General features: G+C 37.9%; 1 protein-coding gene across 2 annotated transcripts in view; it reads right to left on the reverse strand.

Annotated features, from left to right (window-relative positions):
* Window positions 1-8,855: 8,855 nt before the first annotated feature.
* BRIP1 (BRCA1 interacting protein C-terminal helicase 1) overlaps window positions 8,856-21,383 on the reverse strand; it is a 50,698-nt gene continuing 38,170 nt past the window's right edge. For both annotated transcript variants that reach the window (XM_032129992.1, XM_032129991.1), the window contains exons 17-20: window positions 17,529-17,641; window positions 15,998-16,080; window positions 14,451-14,768; window positions 8,856-13,746 (exon numbers count right to left, since the gene is read on the reverse strand). In XM_032129992.1, the coding sequence (XP_031985883.1) occupies window positions 12,893-13,746; window positions 14,451-14,768; window positions 15,998-16,080; window positions 17,529-17,641 (1,368 nt within the window). In that variant the 3' untranslated portion in view covers window positions 8,856-12,892. The remainder of the gene's footprint in view (window positions 13,747-14,450; window positions 14,769-15,997; window positions 16,081-17,528; window positions 17,642-21,383) is intronic.

Here is a 21,383-nt window from a genome sequence, read left to right on the forward strand (position 1 = left end):
TATGTTTGGCTCCACTTACTTCTGGGAAAGAATTTGGCCAAATGTTTGTATTCCATCAAGAGGAAGAAACGATGAACTTCAACAATAAAAATAACCAATACCATATACAAATTACATATGGAAGAATGGTGGTAATTGTCTGTCTTTTCACCCCCCTACCTTATATTATTGCTGTATGGTTGCAATTTAAGAAGTAGAAAAGTTCCCAAAGTAGAATTCCTACAGTGAGCAAGCCAGACATAACTACTACAGGGAGTATCCCTGCATACCACAGGCTGTGGGGAGTTTAATTATGTAAATCTAGAATACCATATTCACGTTATATAAATCAATTTTATTCTAATTTCCTAGCAAGGAGGAAAGGCTCACAGAACCCAGAGGTATCAGAGTTAGAAAACATCTGCAACAAATCTAATTCATTTATTTTTCTACAGCCACTTGGCTCCCAAAGTGTGAAAAATGGCTATCACTTAGTAAAGCTGGTGTCCAACTACTTGAAAGCACACTCACTCTGAGAATAAAAGTTAAATTGCAAATGTTCTTACCTTGATTGAGATTTACATTTTATAATAGCACAGAAATTTATAAGAAGGGAGAGTTCAGTATATAAAATTTATGATGAGTTTAGATGCTTTAACTTCACCTCTATTTTAATTACGTAACAAGATACCAAAGTACAATTTTAAAAAAAGACCCTAATACAATCATTAATATAGACATTTAGACTCCTGTCAGTGAATTGTGGAGCTTTTAATTTCCCTGTGCATGACTGCAATGCTGGTTTGAATTCAGCCCCACAATGGCCAAGACATTTCCCAGAGTGATAACAAAGAGAGGTTTTGTTACGGCTGCTGGAGGGGTCAGTGGCAGCTGCACCCTGGGCCTGCCATAATCACTATAAAATACTGGCCTGCAACAATAGCTGCTCATTGGAATATAAAACAATTGGAATGTTGAATCTGGAATTTCAGCAGCTGCTACTGGACATTTTCCATAGCTTTGAAGCATCAGCTATCAGTGCACTCATTTTCTGCGTCTTTGCACCCCAGCTCTCATTTTAGTGATAAAAAACATTTGTGGGATTGTACCACGAGTCAGATGCCTGATATAAGCCAGTATAAAAATAATCCCACAAAAATGGCAATATTCCTAATCCAAACCATTCCAGACATGCATTTTGCAAAGGCAGTTTCTCCAGGAGCTGCCCTCATGGAACAGAGGAACAGCCTGAAGCACAGGGTGAGACAGGAGAACGGAAAAGGCAGAGCCTTCCCAGCTCAGGCTTTCCTTTCAAGCCAGTCTCATCTGCAAAGATACCTGAGTTTATTTAAGCCAAACTTTATTTTTCTCCAGGAAGCAGGTAAAATGACTGCATTTTGCCACTCACAGCTTCAGTGAGCACTGGCCTTGCCTGATGAAAGATCACTTGATTATCAGCATCAGACAGACAATAAATCACAGTGCTGTGACTGTCCCAGCACTTTATTATTAATATACATTGGACCAGCCTTATACCAGCTTTGTTCCTGTATTTTTAAATCTCTCTCTCTCTCTCTAAAGAATATTTAAAGAAATTATTACATATTTTAAAGCAAATTGCAATAGAGTGGAATCAAGTAATTCTGCTAGATTACATCAGGCTTTTTCTGACAGGCATGAGGAGGGAGGTAGGAGATAAAACAACATAAATGAAGCACTAATTAATCTATAAAAACACCCCCAAACAACCTACATAAAGTGGCTCTGGAGGCCCAGCCCTGAATTTAAAAAACAATTAGTTTATGACCACCAAGCCCTGCTGTCTCTGCTGTGTGTGGGTTTGCTCAGAGGATTCCGTTTGCAGCAGCCCCACAGACAGAGCTGCTGCCACAGGTGCCTTATTCCAGACAAGTCTATTCTAGCAGGGCAGGCCTAAAGTGAAACAAGCACAAGATTATAGACCCAGTAGTACATCTAAATAGAAAATATCTGTCTGTCAGCACCAGCGATAAAAACCATCCTGGTAAAAGTTTTGTATCAGATGCTGAGGATAAACCTACAATACTTAGGGGAAGTTACACATCTCATGCATACCCCAGACAAAGCAAAAATAAATTTCCAGGTGGGAAAGATAAGATGTTTTTACATTTCCTTCAAGAGAAGGAAAATTCATGTCTTAAAAAATAAAGGATCAAAAGCACTGGTAACTGCAAGACAGAATTCAAAGGTTGACATGTATTTCTTACTCAGCAGGATTCAGTTTCACTTAAATATAGCCCTCAAGGAATTAAAGAATAAAATATTCAGTCGCTGACACCTAGAGCTCTCAGCCTTCCCAGAGAACAGGGCAATCATGGCTGTGAAGATAAATACATGGTAGATTTTGCAAACACACATAGAGACATTTACTGAAACACTGCTTAGCTTCTTCCCAGAGTTACAGATCCATTTTCTCTTCTTTAATAAGGCTTCAGCAAACAGTATTCCCAGAGAGTTGAAAACAGCACTGATCCCAGTGAGGATCTCCTTATGGAAACAGGAGGAACAAACACTGTGGCTGAGTGAAAAGAACTATATTCAGTGTCCAGCACAAGGAAAGCAATTCAGACAGATAATTCCTGGGAGACAAATGATTCTGGCACCAGCAGAAAGAAGCAACACGAAAAACCTTTTCCAAGGTCATCTCTTGATGCACACCATCAGAAGGGGAAAGCCAGACTCATTGAAAATATTTAATCCATTGACACAAACTTAGGTGAGTTCCAATATTCCCTGGCCATCAGAACATCACCTCCTGGAAATTCTCAAAAGGCAAGTGCTCAAGAGTTGATGTGTGGGCCGTAGCCCTTCATACAAAATACAATCACACACTGAAAAACATAATTTGATTTAAATTAATCAATTAAAATTGGTAACTAAACAGATCAGTTAAACTCAAAGTAGCAGGGAAAGACAAAATGCAGAGCAGAAAAAGAACAGGAAAATTGTGAAGGAAAAGGAAAATTGTCCAAAAGAAATGTGACAATTTCAGTGTCAAACACCATGGACAAGAGTCCTTTGCAGCAGATTTGACAATTGGCTGCAATGCTTGAGCACTGTTTTAGAGCGTTTATATGCACTGGTGTTCTATTAGAGACAAACATCAGTGTGCAATACTGTCACTGATGTTCAGAAAGAAAATGATGATTATGGTTGCAGAACCTGTACATTAATAGCACAGCTGAGCCTGTTCATAGCAATATATTCATTTCAAACAACGCCAGTAAATACTTATTTCTGCAACTATTTTCAATTTTTATCTGTCAAGTGATTAATCAATATCCATGTGCCCAACAATGAACAGTGCAGTAAAGAGAATTTGGTTTCCAGAGAACAATTTCTTTTTGATTTTTTGGAAGTGTAATATAGGTCTGTGCTTCATAAATACTCAGTAATGATCTACAATCTATGTGTGAAATGTTTAAAGAATATTTTACAGCTCACATGCTTCATTTATTTTAACTTATATTGTATGAAGCCACCACCACATTTAACTGGTGGTATCAGCTGACATAAGCAACTATTTAACATCAACCAAATGCAGTCAGACACTAAAATTATTTAATGTAACTAATGTCAGATGAATGTTATTATCCTCCTAACCTTCCAAGATATCTATTTCAGTGCTCATATATAATAAATAATTACCAGTCACAAATACTTTGCTTCAGAAAAAGCCACTCTTCATTTAGTTTAGATTGTCAACAAAAGCAACGTTAGGAAAACCCAAGCTGATGTAATGGTTTTCATGGCATCTTTTCAACAACAAAGCCTGGATCCAAGATCTGACCACTCACAATTTCTAAACCAGATTATAAAGCTAAATCCATGCAAACCCTTAATGGATCAGGATTTTATTTCGAGTGCTGCAAAAACTTCAGTTGTGGCCAAGTCTTATCAGCTACAGTGGCAGCCAGATTACAGGAGATGTGCCATGGATAAGTATGAGGCACTCCCAGCTTAAACCAATTACACACTTAGCACAAAGTTGTCAAACTAGAGACCAATGCCAAATCCTGACATGCAATTTCTGTAATGCTTACAAATTTTAAGGAGAATTATGCTGAATGCAGAGCCTGTAGGAAGTGCAAAATAGAGCTGGGAAAATGTATGGTGGAAAGAGCAGTGTTTGGAAACCCAGATGATTTCAGTGGAGTGTAAATGAGGGATCCACACTAACTCAAGTTTTACCACTGCAAAATCTGCTGGAGTCCACGGTTCAAACTCCCCTGCATCTATTCACGGGCAGACAGATCTATTAAATTATTTGCCAGCTGGGAGCAATTTCTTTTACAATAAGCAGTGGAGTGAGAGGTAACTACAAAGCAATCCATAGCTGTCCTAATTACTCCTTACAGGCAGGAAAATGTGTGATAAAATGCATGTTTTGTGATTCCCTTCCCCTTTACTTGCTTCAGCACTGTTAACCTGTAGCTTCTGACAGCCTTCTACAGTGCTCTTAAACCTGGTGAAAAACCCTGAGACAGACAATCACTGTACAATTTAAGGCTCATAATTAGCAATTATTTCATGCACACTTCACAATAATAATCTGTTACGTACTAAGGGGAAAGAAACATTAATGAGCTACTTCAGGAGCCGCTCTGTGTACTGTGTTTGCATAATAATGAGGCCCAATCTGCTGGAAAACACATAAAGGACAAATTAATAAGGTCGTCATTTTTGTCTAATGATGCTTAATACAGTTTGAGCAATCTGCTCGAGACAAAAGACGGGCACTCAGACATAGCCGATTATGCATTCGCGTGGCAGCTGAAATCTTTATTAAACAGAATGATGAATCTGATTAACATGTGATAACAAATATACAGTCTGGGAGCAGGGCCCTGGCACCTCCCGCCAGCTCCGCTCCGGCCCCTCCGAGGCTTTACTCAGATTGAGGTCAGACTGGAATTCCCGATAGGCGCATTAAGATAAAAGTTTGCCAAATGTGGTAACGTGATGAACAAAACAATATCCTGTTATATAAAAGCTACTGTCTCAACAGCTGACTGTCTAATCAGTGATAGCAACAACTCCTTAATAAGTTTAAAATTTTAATTGTGGGTTTCGTTTGCCTTTTAACATATGAAGGACGATTTAGTACATTAGCTAAGCTACATCTTAAAGCACCCCTACATTTACGCTACCTAAATATTCTCTCTAATTCCAAAGTACTGCCTTCTATTCCTTCACAAACACAACTATATTCCCAAACAGGAATGTACAATTATTTAGGGCATTTTAAGCAATAATAAAAAAAAATAATAATTTATATGCCACTGATTTCACATTAATGAAGGTTTCTAGGTCAATGGGGAACACATGATGCGACTGAATTTGTCAAAATGTAGCAGTAAATTCAAAAATCTGATTTTCAATAGAAATAATTGATAAAAAAGGAGGTTCAAAAAATGTACAAGATGCAATTTGTTAATCCCACCTTAAATTTAAGTCATGAAAATACAGCATTGCCTCTTTAAACAGTGACCAAATCTAAGAGTAAATAACAGCTCTTAAATCCAGGGATTCTACTTTAAGCTTGCTTTGCTGGAGCAATGTGATTTCTATTAAATGAACAATTCCTTGCCTTCCAGAACCAACTGTACTTGATTTATAGTCAGCACATGACACGAAGTAATTTAAGATGACACACAATAACTCATGACAATGTACATGATTTAACACAGGGTGGGCAGCAGTAGAAACTATAATGTTGATTTTATCTCCACAAATATATTGCTCAGCAACAGCAGGAGCTTGGATTCAAGAGTATAGAACTGGGAGCTAAGACTGACTGAATCACAGCTTCTTCACTTTAATGCATCTGTGTTTGCTCTGGTAAATAATAGCACATAATAAATAATCATTTTCAACTCCTTGGACTTGATCTGTGTGCCTTCATTTACATGAATATATTCCCAATTACAAGACAACAGCCAGTGGATCTAAAGCAAGGAGGTGATAAAATTAAAGCTGTATTTACCTCTACCATCATTCATCCTCAGTCCATCCTACCTTGCTAAATAAATGACATTATTTTCACACACAAAATAGAAACACCACCCCCCCCCCCCAAAAAAGTGGTTTCCTTCCTCACCCCCTCCCCCCCCCCAAACTCCACATTCAAGTCACCTGGCACATTAATCTACCCCTAAGACATGGTTAGCTCCAAGGAGAGATGCCAGCTCTGACAATGGTTTCCCAGCTCATTGGAAGATGACGGGATATTTTTTTACCCCCAAGCCTCTCCCAAAACAAAGACAGGCATTAGGAGATAAGATGTGTCTCTACCAAAGCCATGAGATCTCAGAATGACTCTCCAAAGCCAGATATGGGGGGGTTTAGCCTCTTGCAGGCCTACAAGGTTCCAAGGTTTCTTTCTAGGGGGTACAGAAAGAATATAAGGGAAGAATGGGAAAGGAAGAGACTCATTCAAAAAACCTGCAAGATTAAACAGTGTCCTTTTAGCTAAAAACCCCAGAAGTTCAATCTACAGGTGGGCTGAGAACAAAACACTGCTTTTACATTTTTAAGCTAAACTCAGCTGATCCCATATTTACACCTGATGGAAGAGCCAGAAAAAGACAGTTCAGAAGATAAAAAACCAACTCATTATACCTCAGAGGATCCCTTTATTTCATACTCTGCCAGTATAAATTCCCTCAATGTAACATTTCATTCTGTTTGATACAAAATGAATGCTAGAAATGCCATGAAACTTTTGTGGTGGTGTTTGAAATCCCAACATTCATGGCAAATGATGCTTCACAAACCTTGTCCCATCACCACACTGTCATCCACTGCATTTCAAACAGCTTGAACAGTTGAAAATGACACACAGGCCAAAACATCAGGATCATATTCAGCTCTTGGCAAAGTTTTAGTCTCGGAAATCTCTCATTGAATTCAACTCTTTTATATCTGAGGAATAAATGAAGGAAAATGCAGGGAAGGCAGAGGTGCCCTGGGCTTATCTGCATGGCTCACTCTGGATGGAGCCTCACCCTCCACTTCTAAGAGTACAGGAAAAATACAGAGTTTTCTCATCTAGATTTCAACGGGTCCTATTGAGAATTCGGTTTGCTCCCACTGAAATACAATACTTACAAATAAATTTCTTCCTGTTGACTCCATTAAACCGTGTCCATGTTCATCCTTCAGGGGCTGATTAACTTCTTTTTTTAGTGCCAAAACTAACATAAAACTACATGTCTGAAAATTCAAGTCTACAGCACTTGTGTAAATATGTTTTGTTCTGGTTTTCCTTTCATGTAAGACATGGATGGTTGCTATTTTCCTATCCCTTTTCAGATGTAATACTACAGACATTGCAACAAATTAGGTATAGACAGTTCCAAATATATTCAGTGACCTGAACTCAGTTCTTCACTATCATTTAAAATCTCTGTGGTAGAAATTAGATAAATCATGTAAAATTGATCTAGTAAATATTCATTCTACCTTTTACAAAAATAGTATTTTAATATTTCCTGTACAAATCATTCCATGAGCATTTTATTATACAAAACAAACCAATCTGACTTACCCAGGACTGCACTTTATTTCTGAAATGAGTAACCTCAGCTCCTATCAAAGGACATGGAGAAATGGACTGAAGGACACAGCTCCTGCACTGCAAGTAACTTGTCAGAGAAGATTCCTTCTCATTCCAAATAGCATTTAAAGATAAACTGTCATTCGAGTCTTTCAAAGAGAATGAAAAAGTGATTTATATAGGCATCAAGAGAGATTTTTAAGATATAAAGGCACAAGTTGCATTTCACATTTCAAAATGTCAGAAAGATGGCAAAGAATGCTCATTAATTCCTTCCAAAAATGAGTCCTTGTGGCAAAAATCTCATCTCATTAACTGTGCCATCGTAACACCACTGGATGGGAAAAGAATTGCCCACATATGAAATAAAATGAGTACTTTATATTTGATCTCTGCCACCTGAAGGACCAAAGGGTTCCACATTCCATGGGCTGACACCTGGAATGATTTCCCATCAAACACAGCACTTCTGCTTTAACCACAGGGCACATGTGGCCAATTCAAGGACTTTAACTTGTAAGAAATGGAAAGGATTCTGTTCTCATTATCCTTTTCTTTTATTGTTCAACAGGATCATATGAAAGGACCCAACAAATCTGGGAGTGGAGGGGACACTGGAGCTCACCTTCAGTGTCTGGTTAAATATGCAGAGCCCACAGAGCTTTGAGGAAGGAAAAATCTCATCATGAGCTTCCCAAAAGGTCCAAGGGAGGGGTGTCAGTGTTGTGAGTGGTATTTCATTTACAGCAAAAGGGTTTGACAAATGTTAGCTGGTATTTATCAGTAAGAATTTACCTTTCACTGGCATCTGATAAATCTTCAAAGTTTCTTTAACGTGACCAAGACTTGCAGCATCTGAGATGACCAGTATGACATTATCATCTTCTGAAATGGCATCTAGTTTACACATACAATTCTTAATGGGTTCTTTACTTCTTACATTGGCATTTCTGAAGAGTTTCCAGATTATTTTCAGCTCACTATTACTGTAGCAAGCTTTTCTCAAAATTCCTATAATTTAAAAAGTGGGGTGTAAGACTTATATACACACATGGTTTTGAATACAGTACTGTTCAACCACGCTGCAAACTTTCCACATTTACAAGATGGTAATTTAGGCCCTGATCCAATACCCACTGCAGGCAGTGAAAAGACTTCTATTGCTGTAAATGGCCCTTGGAAGAAGGCCTTATTTAAAATTTTTAATGTGTCCAAAATTTACTTTTCAACAGATAATTTTCCCCTTGTTATTAGTCCCAAATCAACCAGTGAGCTTGAATCCACTTTGAATAAAGCCATTTATTTTTCGTTTTCAGATTTTTTAACCTTCCTCGATCAACTGGCATCTGAGATTCAGTTTAAACAACATAAAACTTCTTGCTGACAACAGACACCCTGGTAAGTGTAGACATTCCTGTACCTCAGAATGCTTTTACTGAACACAGGGGTTCCATTTCACAAGTTCTGCACCAGAGATATGATGATACTGATAAGTTAAGGGAGAGAATAAAAGGTTCCTGATGAGATTACCCAAATCTTAAAGGTTCTTTAGGGAAAACAGGGAAGCAAGAAGTGGCCTCCATGACCTGGGCCTGCCTTTATCCAATGTGGACTTTTCTAACTGGCCTGATTTTAATAGGTCCAGAATATGGAATATCTCCCACTACTCCTCAGACATGGGTTTGGTTTGCTGAAGAGATTTGTCCTTTCTTGGTTTCATCATATCCAGAAGACTGTTTAAGCACGAAGCAGCTCTAATTGTTTCTGCATGTAACTGATGAGAATATCTTGTAATTACATCATTATCACACACGGCCCAGTGGCCTGAAGATGAAGCTTATTTTAAAAAATAGCAGAGTTGCTGTTACTTTTATCAGCCTTTAGACCTTCCCAAATTAAAGTGTCTCACAAAACCACAAAGAATTCCAAAAGCAGCTCGTCCTCACTTTGTTCAATGTGCCAACCACAGACTAAAAACCAAATTCATACAAGGTAGGTAACACATTAAAGAATAGGAGTGCAATCATTTGGCTTTTTGATACTTCCATGCAAACATGCACTGCATTCACTGAATTACTGTGCCAAGATATTCCCCAACTTCTCACAGCAACTGGTAGCAAATTAACACCTAATCCTGAGAAGGAACAAACCCCAATGAATGGGCCACTATGCTCCACATAATTCCTTCCTGCCTTCCATAATGGCAGGAGAAGCTGCCTCCAGTTAAGTCCCAAATATCAGATGCCCCTTGTAGCTCCAGACGGGTCAGTGTGGCAGGACTACCGAATCAACAAAACTGCCAGAAAAAATAACTTCTTTTAAATTCTCTCCCTGCCAGAAGGCTTTCTGCAGGTCTCTGGTGCATTCCTGATAACTCATTTATCCAGTGGAGAAATGAACCAATTATTCTAAAATATCCCTCCAGCATCCAAAGCTGGGAAAGTAAAAGGGTGGATCAGAAATCCCATCCTTCCCAATGAAACAACTGTTCTTACCCTGTGCTTTGGGCAGGATTTCAGCTCCACAGACAACACAATAAAGTCCTTTCCTGCGAGGCTGGTTGTGTGTTTCCTTCTAACAAAGCAATGCACAAATGCATGTAAATACTGGTTTGCATACTCTAACTATGCAGATTGGAACATTTAAATATAAATAAAATTAAATCTATTAAAATTGCTTCAGAGAACTACAGCACTTGAAATACTCAAAGGAATCTGGTCAATGTTTATCATTTGTATTAGTTAATAATTCAATATACAACATGCTAAAAATGCTTAACCTCACTTAAATAGAAACACTGTCATATAAAATATGAGGTATTTTATGGCCTAGAACACTGCAGGCTATCAATTTGTTGGGAATTTTGCAAAGGAGTCTGGGATGATTGGTGCCTGTTTCCCAGGAGAAACAAAGGTATCTGTTGAGCGTGAAAATCAGAGATCCGCAGATCAGGAAGAAACTATTTCATTGTATTATTTCACTTGAAAAATTAAATGATAAATCATTCTTAATTCCCTTGCACCTTAACATTCAGCAGCCACTCAGAACAGGTACTTTAATCCATGGATGTGGTACCTTTCTCTCTTGGGAGGAGCCACTTTGCCTAAGGGCAGCTTTCCTTCTCCTGCATCTCCTCTGAACTTTCAATCCTTGAATAAATTCAAGATTTTGTTATTATTTTAGGCAACAGAGATTATAGTGAGCAATTATATCAAAGTAGGAAAAGAATTTTCAATATTTTGGCCTTGATAGATGTGATAAATCCAAAAAAATAACTCCAGGAAATTTGGTATATTGACCACATTTTGCAGGCTGGGCAGCATTTAATTCTGAGAATCACCATAAATATATTAACCATAAAGGATATCCTTACCTCTAAAATATCAAATAACACAGTTATTAAAGAGAAAGATAAATTAAGAATGAATCTGCACCAAAAGAAACAGTCCACCCCTTACCTTCCAAACCCAGCAGAACACAAAGGGGTTTTATCCACCTGTTGATTTGAGTTTTTAGAGGATAGAAATTTTTTCAAGAAAACACGGTATCAAGTGATGTTTCAATACATATTTTTAAAATAATGGTTCATTTGATACAAAATGTAGGTGTTAGATGAGTGTGGTTTGACACAGAGCAGGCCTTGCCTTAAAGGATTTCTGATCAAAGGAAGAGGCACCACAAGATCAAGAAAGGAACAATCTGCTCCAGATAAGAAAAAGTAGATGGATTTTCTTCTTTTTTTTTTTTTTTTTTGAGTGTTATGGATTTAAAGACAGACAATCTTCTGAAAGACAAATAAGAGGCTGTGGCTGTGGGCCACTGGATGAGCAGACAAGTCACAAAGCTTAAGTGATTTCTGTTATCTATTTAGATACACAAAATGCAAAAAGTGGTTTGGTGCAGAAGATTTGCTTTAGGAAAACTGAGGATCAAGCCAATGCAGTCTGGGAAATGTGGCTGCAAAGCACCTGCCACAGCTGCCAGGACAGCTCTAGAGGCCAGTAACCAACAGTAACTTCATCATTATTTAAATAGAAATGAAGAATATTTATCCTTAGACATGGTCAGATGTTTTCAATACTGGAATTTCTGCCATCCCAACTAAACCAAAGCCATCAGTGAAATCCAGGAAACCTAAACCAAGGAAACTTGATCATCAATATTGCAAAAATGGAACCAAATGCCTCATGCTAAATACTGCCAATTAAAGAAATGCACGTGTTCTTGCCATTCTTGCAAACAGTGCCCAATTTCATAAAGGTGCATTTATTGTGTAAAGAAAGGGCACAATTTAAATCCTATTGATATGAGCACATTCACAACTCTGTAGAGATGGGTTCAAAATGTTATTTAGATGAATTTCTGTGGAAAATAAACAGTTAATAACTGCATTTCTACTCTCAGACAAAAAATATCAATACCTATGAGCCAATCTTTAGATTGCAAAAATCCTGCATCTTCATATTAATCTAGGATGGCAATGAACAATCTTTTCTTGAGACGTCAATATGTTTTATTACAGAAAAATCCTGGCTGTTTTCATTGCAGTAAATGAAAGAAATACTTAAAATACTTCAAAAAAAAGAGACTGGGCAAGATTCAAAGACCTTTGTGTACAATTTACATTTTATATGTTACATGTAAAATGTGCTCACAGGACACAGAAATAATAACAGGTTTTGACACAAATAAACACAGAATCCAACCAACAGAAATTAGATCCTCTCATAAAAGGAAAACGTAAAGAAACCTCAAGTTTTTCTCTGAAGAAGCCTCTCATCCTCAACAAATATCAAAATGTGCACAGCTCCTGCTGGACATTTTGACGTAAGAAATTGGAATAAATCAAAGTACTGAAGAATATACCTGTTTTGGTATTTAGGCTCAATCTATCTATTACTTGATCTGCAAAGATATTGTTCTATATGTTTTATTTAAAAAGAATGTTAACAAGTACAGAAACCCATCATTTGGTTAAATGGGTGTTTTGCTTTCTGAGGAAAACCACAATTATTTGACTGTATTTAATGGTGGATTAATTAAATCCATAATGGACAAACCAATAATTCCAAGTCAGATCCTACTTGGGTTTCCATTTAGAATTTCCAGGCATGATATCCTTTAGCCATGAAGTCAGGATGAAGAATCTTCATTGTATCTCTACAAAACTGCACATTGCAAAACTCTCCCAGGGAAAACCCAAAAAATATAATGAGAAATGGAACCTGAGGGTAGCTTCTGATCCATGAGGACAAGGAAGCTGTAGCTACCCTGTGGTGTTTTAAGGGCTGCTCACCATGATTCCCACAGAAATTGTCACCTGGTGCCACTATTGCCCAGCAGAAAGGATGACACACCTTTATTTCGGGATCTGGAAAGGCTGATTTTCCTTTTAGGGGGGTCCATCCCCTGAGATCCTCCCTGCTCTGCTTCTGCTGCACCAGCCACCTCTACAGCATCAACTGCACTGTCCCTGCTCCTCTCATTTTCCATAATTCCATGGGGACTTCTCCTGCCAGCCTCAGTTTTTTCAGTCACGTTCAGTGTTTCTGCGGCGTTGATGGCAAAAAGATCAGCAGGGACTGTGGAGTTCCCACATTCCACCCAATTCCCAACAGCACAGCAGGCTGGAAGGTGGGGTTCAATTCTCTGTTCCTCTGGTTCTGCATCATCATAGAGTTCTGGGGTGAAGTAAATGCTCTCATCCTCATCCTCAGCCACATTTAATGCTGAAGGCTCAGCTCTCCCTGCTGCTGAAGGGAAATCCCTGCAGGGCTCAGCTGGAAGCTGGAGTTTATCAGGATGTCCTTCAGCAGCTGGAGCCTCAGCATTTTGAACTGAAAAATGAGTTGTTTCCAAACATGATTCTGGTCCGCTTGGTTTATGTTCTGCAATTAATGATGATTGGCATTGATTTAAATTATCACTAAGGTCACTAGGCCAATTCACATGCTCCTGTCTGCTGCTCACTGTGGCCCTGCAGTTCTTGGCCACAGGAGTTGAAGTCAGTGGTTTAGAGCAGCAATTCTCTTCCACAATATCAGCATTAGTCCATCCATTCATTTTTTCTGTCTCCATTTTAATTGCTGGCATTTTGGGGGAGGAGTCCATATGTTTCCTTCTTTGTTCTACATGGTGAGAACGGCTCTCTACATCAACTTTTTGGTCACCTGGGAAAAATCACAAAACAAATGAATTATATCTGATTTACAGCACGTTTAGCACATCAAAATCACCACTGTTTTAGGTTTACGGTGATTTTATAATACTCATTAAAAACAATAATACAAACAAAAGCACAGAGGTTACAACTATCCTTGCACATGAATTGTCTTAATTAAATGAATAGATTAACAGGCATATAAAGGTAGAGTATGACTGGATTTGAAATCTATAGTATTTTATTATTGTGCTATTATCTTATTCACCTCTTTCTTGATTGAAATGAAATCGTAAGCTTTCCTAAAATTTAGGGATGGATTTTACTTGTGAAGCCGGAGCTAGAGGAGATCACGTGGAAGGTGTCTCACAGCAATGTCTAAACAAGAGATGTAGCTTGAACCAGGGCACTCAACTTGCAATAATGCTAATCTTGATGTGTTTCAAATATATTTTAAATTATATTCATAGTGTTCAATGGAAAAGGAAATTAAAATGAAAACATTTTTGATTGTACTATAAACTTATCAAACATTATTGTTTTCAGACAACCAGATGGAACGAGAATTAATTTCAGTCTGTTGAGCACAACTCATCCACATTTGTGAATAATTATCATTTTCCACTATAGCACTTCTGTAATTTTAAAAAACATTTGTTTCTTCCACAAAAGATGGAACTCCACATTTGAAATTGCCAATGGAAATGAACATACTTTGTTTCACTGTTGCCGTGCTGCAACTTGGCTGATCTGATGCTGTGGGATGAACTGAGCTGATGGCTGCAGTAAAATGAACTTCTGAGCCCAAATTCTGCCCCTGACTTTTAGCAGGAACATCTGGTGACAGATGAATGGTTGCCTCTTGCTGCGAGCCTTGTGACAGGTCCCTGGAATGGGAAGGGAATTCCCTGCCGTGCTCTGAGGAAGCATCCCCAGTCCCCTGGTTTCTGAGGGCAAACGCGTGCAGGGATTCCAGAGCGCTGCCGAAATTCCCATGGTGCTGGATCTGCTGACGGATCCACTTAGATAATCCTAGGGGAAAAAAAAAAATCTGACTCCAAAATGACAGCAGCTGTATCAGGTATTTCACATCAGTAAATAGCACCATAGAGTGAAAATATTTTTGTGTAGGTATAGCCTCAAAGATTTCACGAGTTTGCTCATGAAACTACAACAATGCAATTCCTCCTTTCCAGGGCTGGAAATGGCAGTATTCTGATAAGCAACAGTAAAAATATCCTTCTTTTTGTATTAAGAGCCTTTTCCTTTTTCACTAGTCTTTTTGTTAGGGTCAAACTGCTGCCTTGCATAAACATCATTATATTTCTTTGATGCCTGGGTGTTCATTCTGCTTGTTATCATGAATTATTTAAAAGCAACCTTCACAGAGTACAGCTATTTATTATCATATGAACAGGGTCTGATAAAAATTTGAATATAATGAAGCTTTTTACAACTTTGTTTCAGTTTAAGTAACAGTAACTCAGAAAGAATCACAACTGCTCCACGGTTACAATATAATAAAACCTGCTCCTATCAAAAGAATATTTAAAATTCTCAAATACGAGATGTCTTGAGCATAACAGCTTTTTAGATAATGTTGGAGCACACAAGGGTGAAGCAAAAACTGACTTCCTCAGTTTTAGAAAGTGATTTTGAACCCATTTAAAAATCCTTTCAATATCAATTAAAAACCCCAAAAAAACCCAAACCCACAACAGAGAACTTCATTCTTCTGTGAAGTTTTACTTTTTAGAGAAAGGAATCTTACCAAGTCTTGAACATAGAGATCAATTGTGTTCCTATATGAATTATCTGTGTTTACTCCAATAATTTCAATGTATTTTTAGTACAAACACATCAGAGAAGGAGCTGGACTCAACTGCAGCAGCTGAGCTCCACCTGCTGACTACGCCCAGCATGGGCTGAGTGAGCTCAGCTCTGCCCAGCAAAAAGGGCAGGAACAGAGGTAAGAACTCATTCCCAAGCAGTTTATTTCCTAATTTTTAGTTATTTTTTCAGGCTGTATGCAGCACATGTTTTGTTTTACTTCATCTGCATTTATTTCTACCCAGTATAAAACTATAAACAGAAAACCCTTGTTGTATATTGAATATTCAGCAGTTCAATTTCTGTTCCTTGGTTGTGGTACATTCTGACCCCTCCTACTCACCTGTATTTGTACAATCATATTACTGTAATTCTGAGTTTTCAGTATTCTTCAATATTAGGAAGTTTCCCCAAAAGATTTTACCCCTTACCAGTTATGTATTTAGTGGGGTTATTCCTGAAGCGGTCGTCAACTAAAATAAGAGCCCCCCAGTCATTCCTGTGCCTTATACACCTAAAAGTGAGGGGGAAAAAAAAAAGAGTGTTTATGTAATTAGAGGGCCCACAGCAAAAATCTGTGGGAATTAGGAAACAGGGATTGCAGTAAATCAGCTGGAACATGCAAAATTATACAGGAAGTGCATTTCTACTGTATGCACCAAAAATTGTTATGGATGCCACAGAAGCTTAATTTTCTTTCAACTGATGAATTTACTACATGAAAACAGTTAAATTAAAAAAAAAAAAAGCACACAAATATTCAACAGCCAATCAAACCACATCATTTGTTTTCCACTCATAACTGGGCAATGTAAATATTACAGACATTCCTGCCAGCTTAGTGGAATGTTCTGGTTTTATCAAAATCCTCCTCATACACCTTCATCCTTCCCCACATCTCAGGTCAGCAAGGGCTTTGGCTCCTGGTTTTATAAGGAATTTGTACTTTTGTGTCAGAATGGAAGTCTATTTTCTCCATTTTAGACCATTCAAATGATAAATTGTACAATAAGCAATTGTCACTAAAACTTGATTTAAATTCAAGCTGATTTCACAGTTATTATTTCACTATTGGTATTCCACAACTGAGCTTTTTCTTAAGAAATTTTAATTAATGCTCTTCTATTCCAAAGAGGAATTTAAGAAATCAGACCTGTAACAACAAGAACCCACAATGAGATTTCCTAATGTTTCAATTTCTCTCAGTTTTCTCTCTAAGCCTTCATTTATGTCATCACATTTGCATTAGGACTAATTCAAACAAGAAGAGCTTTCCAGCTGATGTTTCTGTGGCTCTGCATATCTATGACAGAGGCACAGCACCTATGACAGATATGGATGACAGTTCTAATCTTTATTTCTATGATAAATTTTGTTGAAGGAGGATGAATTAATTCTACCCTGTTAATAACATTTGGGAGAATTTTTCCATCTAGGAAAGGGAAGTTATACCACTACTTCTAAATCTGGGAAGAGATCAGTGAGCACAATAATTGAATTGACCTTTTGCAAAGGTCTGAAAAACCCCACTGCTATTTCTCCCCTTCAAAAATACTTGTAGGCTAAATATCAAACAACTGTTCTGAGCCCACTGACAGTGTGAACAATCAGTGTATTGGAAAAGTCCTAAGGATTTTCATTTGCTTTAAAGCTCAAGAACTATTTGTCTCTGCTTATGCTTTTTTCCCCTGTATATCTGGACTATGAGCATTAAAACTTCAACCAAATTGAAGTGGATTCTGAATGTAAAACAAAATCTCTGAATTATAACAACGTTCAAATACACAACAGGCTGAAAAGCAGGGAGTTGTCAGCACAGAACAGCTCACGAGACAAAATCTGCAATATGAGGGGTTTGGCCTTATTTATCCCCTTTGTCCTAAAAGTGGGGAATAAATCCTTAAAGATTTCCCCAAAAATACCTTCTACAAATTTATATAGTTTTAGTTATGTTTATCTCACCTTCCCAGGGCTTGGTTAAGAGCTCTGTAAGCTTGAATTTCATACCACTGACTCCCTGATAAAAGGCCTCTTGTACTTTTGTGCTGGTCATTGTACTTCCTCTTCAATTCAACCTAAGAAAGAAAACATAAAATATTGGGTTTATTAATTATGTTGAAAAAGAGATATTCTAAAAAGGGAAAACAAGCAAACATTGATTAAATAAGAGAATATATAAATCTTGCTTTGGTGTTTCAGCTCTGTATTTTGTACACTAACCAATTCTGGCTTCTAAAATTGCTCTTAGCTGTAATCTGCTCCAATAATTTAAATGTATTGACATGAGCACCACACACTCATTTAATCTGTGCCAGCAAGAGAAGGACAAACTGTTCACACAGGCAAAAAACCCCAAACCATCTGGTGCAGGTAGATGGACTCCAAACCCCATTTTATTGGCCCTTCTGGAAGGAAATGACCCACTGGAGATCTCCATCCTTCCCTTTATCACAAAACTGACTCCTCATCTAGAGCTGGGACCAGACCCTACTTTTCCCAAGTGAGGGTTAAGCAAATACAACTTTTCTTCCTCTACAGAAGCTGAGAAAGCTTTAGAGACAGAGTGGCCTCTCCCAATGACCAGAAGTCAGCAACACCAAACCTAATTCCCAGCTTGGCATCACCTCCTGTGGTTTGGAAATCTTTTACCAGAGAAAGAGGCAGCCAAGGCCTGCAGGCCATGGGGAGATCAGGCAGGGAAAAACGTTCCCCTTTTTAAAAAACACATCCCTGATGCTTCAAAATCTTGGGAACCAGCTGCCCAAGAAATCCCTGCCTCTCCTTCCCAGTCTGATGGATAACCACACACACAGTGCCTGGTCTGAACTGGAACAATGTGCATTAGAACATTACATATATCAAAAAGATTTATCATTACTATTCAGCAAGATTTTTTTTTTTTAACAAACATAAAACTACACCAAAAAGGGTCTTTCTGTTGCTCTTTTGTACAGTATTAACCTTTCTAAACTGACAAGTGAAAGGACACGCTTCAGGAGAGAAAACAGCAGACTTCTAACCTCTTCTGACAGGTAACTTTCAAGTTGCATTTGGATAAGAAATTTTATTTTATGTACTTATGCCCTTTAAATTGCCTGTCAAATTTACAAATTCAATCTTTACAGCCAGAAAGTAAATTCAGTTTGATTTCACAGATTTAATATTTGCTCCAGTCACTCAGAATTTACTGACTGGCATGTGAGGTTTCCTTTATAATTTTCCAAACAGAAGATTATTTCTTCTGAATGGTTTATGAACATTAAAACCATTCCTCAAAAAGGAACTTGAGTTTATCTGTGCATTTCTACAAACTGAAATACTACCTGGAGAAAGAAAAGGGTACTGCTCACCCTTGGAAATGAGGAACGATGTTGGAAAAGTTCACTGAAGCCTTCAAAACATAACCATTGACAATATATTCCTGTATGTGTTTTGCACTTGTCTTCTAGTCCTGATAAGTTTTATAACAATTTCATTTTTTGAAGAATTTTGTTATCAGTAAGATTATGGCCATTTGGAACAAATGGAGGTTCATCAGCCTCTTGCAGACTGTGCAAACAGTATTGGAATAAGTGGTCCTGTGTCTTACGCTGAAAAAATGACATTATTTTTAAATATGTGCATAAACGGACAGAAGTAGCAGTAAAATGCAAACCAGTCAGATCATCTAAATAAAATACATTACTTTCACACTCTTCTAATACATGTCAGTGCTATCAAGTGTTTATTGCTTGTATGCACATCACCAGTGACATTTCATTGCTCAAATCATATAAAACCCATTTTTTAATATAAAACCCCATGAGTTTGGGGTTTTTTTAACCCAAATCCCTTGCTCTAAGTGTGTAACATATCTTTAAAACTCCCATATATTGATTTTGAAAGGGTTACCAGAAAACAACCATTCTATTTTATCACTGCAGTGCTCCTGTCTCAGCAGGAGCTGATGACAACCTGCATTGCTGTGAGTTCAGTCTGCATGGGGAGGCTGCTGCAGGTAAAAGGCCAGGGCCTGTCATTTTAATGCAATCAGAATCTATTTCATTGTGGAACTGCTGCATTCCCCCCCATCAACCCCACGCCAGATTCAAGCTGACATGTTACATATGTGAAAAAGCCAGTGCCTCCTGCTAGCAAATATCCACAATGTGCAGGAAACCACAGGCTAGAAGGGATTAGTTAAAATGTCAAAAGACAGCCTTTTACTTTTACCTGTTCATCCTTAAAAACATCCTCCCAGCTCTCAGGCAGGATTTGCAGACAAAGAGCTGCACAAGGCCCCTGGCAAGCTCTGCCATCCTGTAGCTGTCACCCAGATTAGGCTTTGATCTGTCTGGGAGGTCATGGGCACAGCCATGTTCACTCAAATCTCCCCACGTTCTACCTGCAAACCTCTCCAGCTTTTAATGCTTAATTAGTTCGACATCTTTCACTCTGGAATATTAACTGGGAAATAGCAGTGAAAACAGATAAATGCCATGAACCTTTTTTTTTTTTTTTTTAAGGCTTGGAAAGATACTTGGAGGCAGTTTGTGCTACAACTCAAAAGGATTTTCCAGTGTATTTTTTCAAACAAAATTAGCAACAGAGGTTTTTCTCCAATGACAACAACATTAAACGACATTTGTTACATTCAATTTTAAAATAAGTTACCTGTGGTGATATTCTTTCACGTGAAGAAACTCAGACTTATTCACGATTCAAGTGATATATAAATACATAAATTGATCTACATTTTGTTGACCATGGATAATATGAGTTAGTTCATGGCACAAAGCTGAGAGAAGTAACTCAAAAACTACAGCTTGGTTTTGTTTCGCAAAATAACCTGCAAATTCACACACAGAACCTGCAGCCTTTTAGCAACACACCAGGCTCAACCAGGTTTATTCAGAATTAACAGTCTTTAACAGCAAGGTATACAAATATAGATCTATTATGGACTAATTGTTTCTAAAGAAAAATTAATCTGAATATTGTGAACTGATTTATCACTGCCAGTACTACGACATGAAGGTTGAAGGGACTAAGTCCATTTGTTTATTTTGTGCCATTTAAATCAGCAAAATAAACTGTGTTTGCTATTACTTCAACTGGCAAAGTTTTGAGGGCTATTTTTAACACATTGCTCCATTGAATCAAATGCAAACTTTGCTTTTTAAGAACAAATATAAGTAACAGTTTAGAAATTTTTTTGAACAAGTCAGGCCTACTCTTTACAGAACATGACCTCACGAACATCTCCAACTGCCTCCTGTTTTCTCTGGTAGGTTAAAGGAAGAGAAAACAGCTGGAAAAGGCCAATAAAGCTGGGCCTGTGTCACTGCATGGCCACAGGCAGAGGTGGCACATCCACACCCGGATCAGCCCATGCCCTTCCCTCCCCAAAACTCTCCTCCGCGGAAAGAAAAACTAGAAAATGAACAGAAATGCTTTCTGCCATTCCACTAACTTGTTTCTCTGGTTTTATGAGAGGAAAAATAGTAATAAAAACAAAGACCATTGCTCACATCATCCAAAAAAATTGTTAAAAGCCACATTCATGTTTAACATCTACTAATTCCCAACGTCTTAAAAACAAACAAGCAGAAAAAATACCAGGTGGTCACTCCCTGCTTCCACCCCAAAAAAGACATTTAAATGTTTTTTAAGCAAATCTCCCATCCTAAAAACCTCACGTGTCCACTTAGAGCCTCTCTTCCACCTGAAATAGCAATAATTAGGATTTTTCAGGAACACGCTTGCCATCTACTTTCCTCCTGACGAATGCCAAGGAACCATAAAAGTTTGTGAGTAGAGGAAAGTTAAGACATGAAA

This window comes from Corvus moneduloides, chromosome 20 (assembly GCF_009650955.1).
Source record: "Corvus moneduloides isolate bCorMon1 chromosome 20, bCorMon1.pri, whole genome shotgun sequence".
Lineage (NCBI taxonomy): Eukaryota > Metazoa > Chordata > Aves > Passeriformes > Corvidae > Corvus > Corvus moneduloides.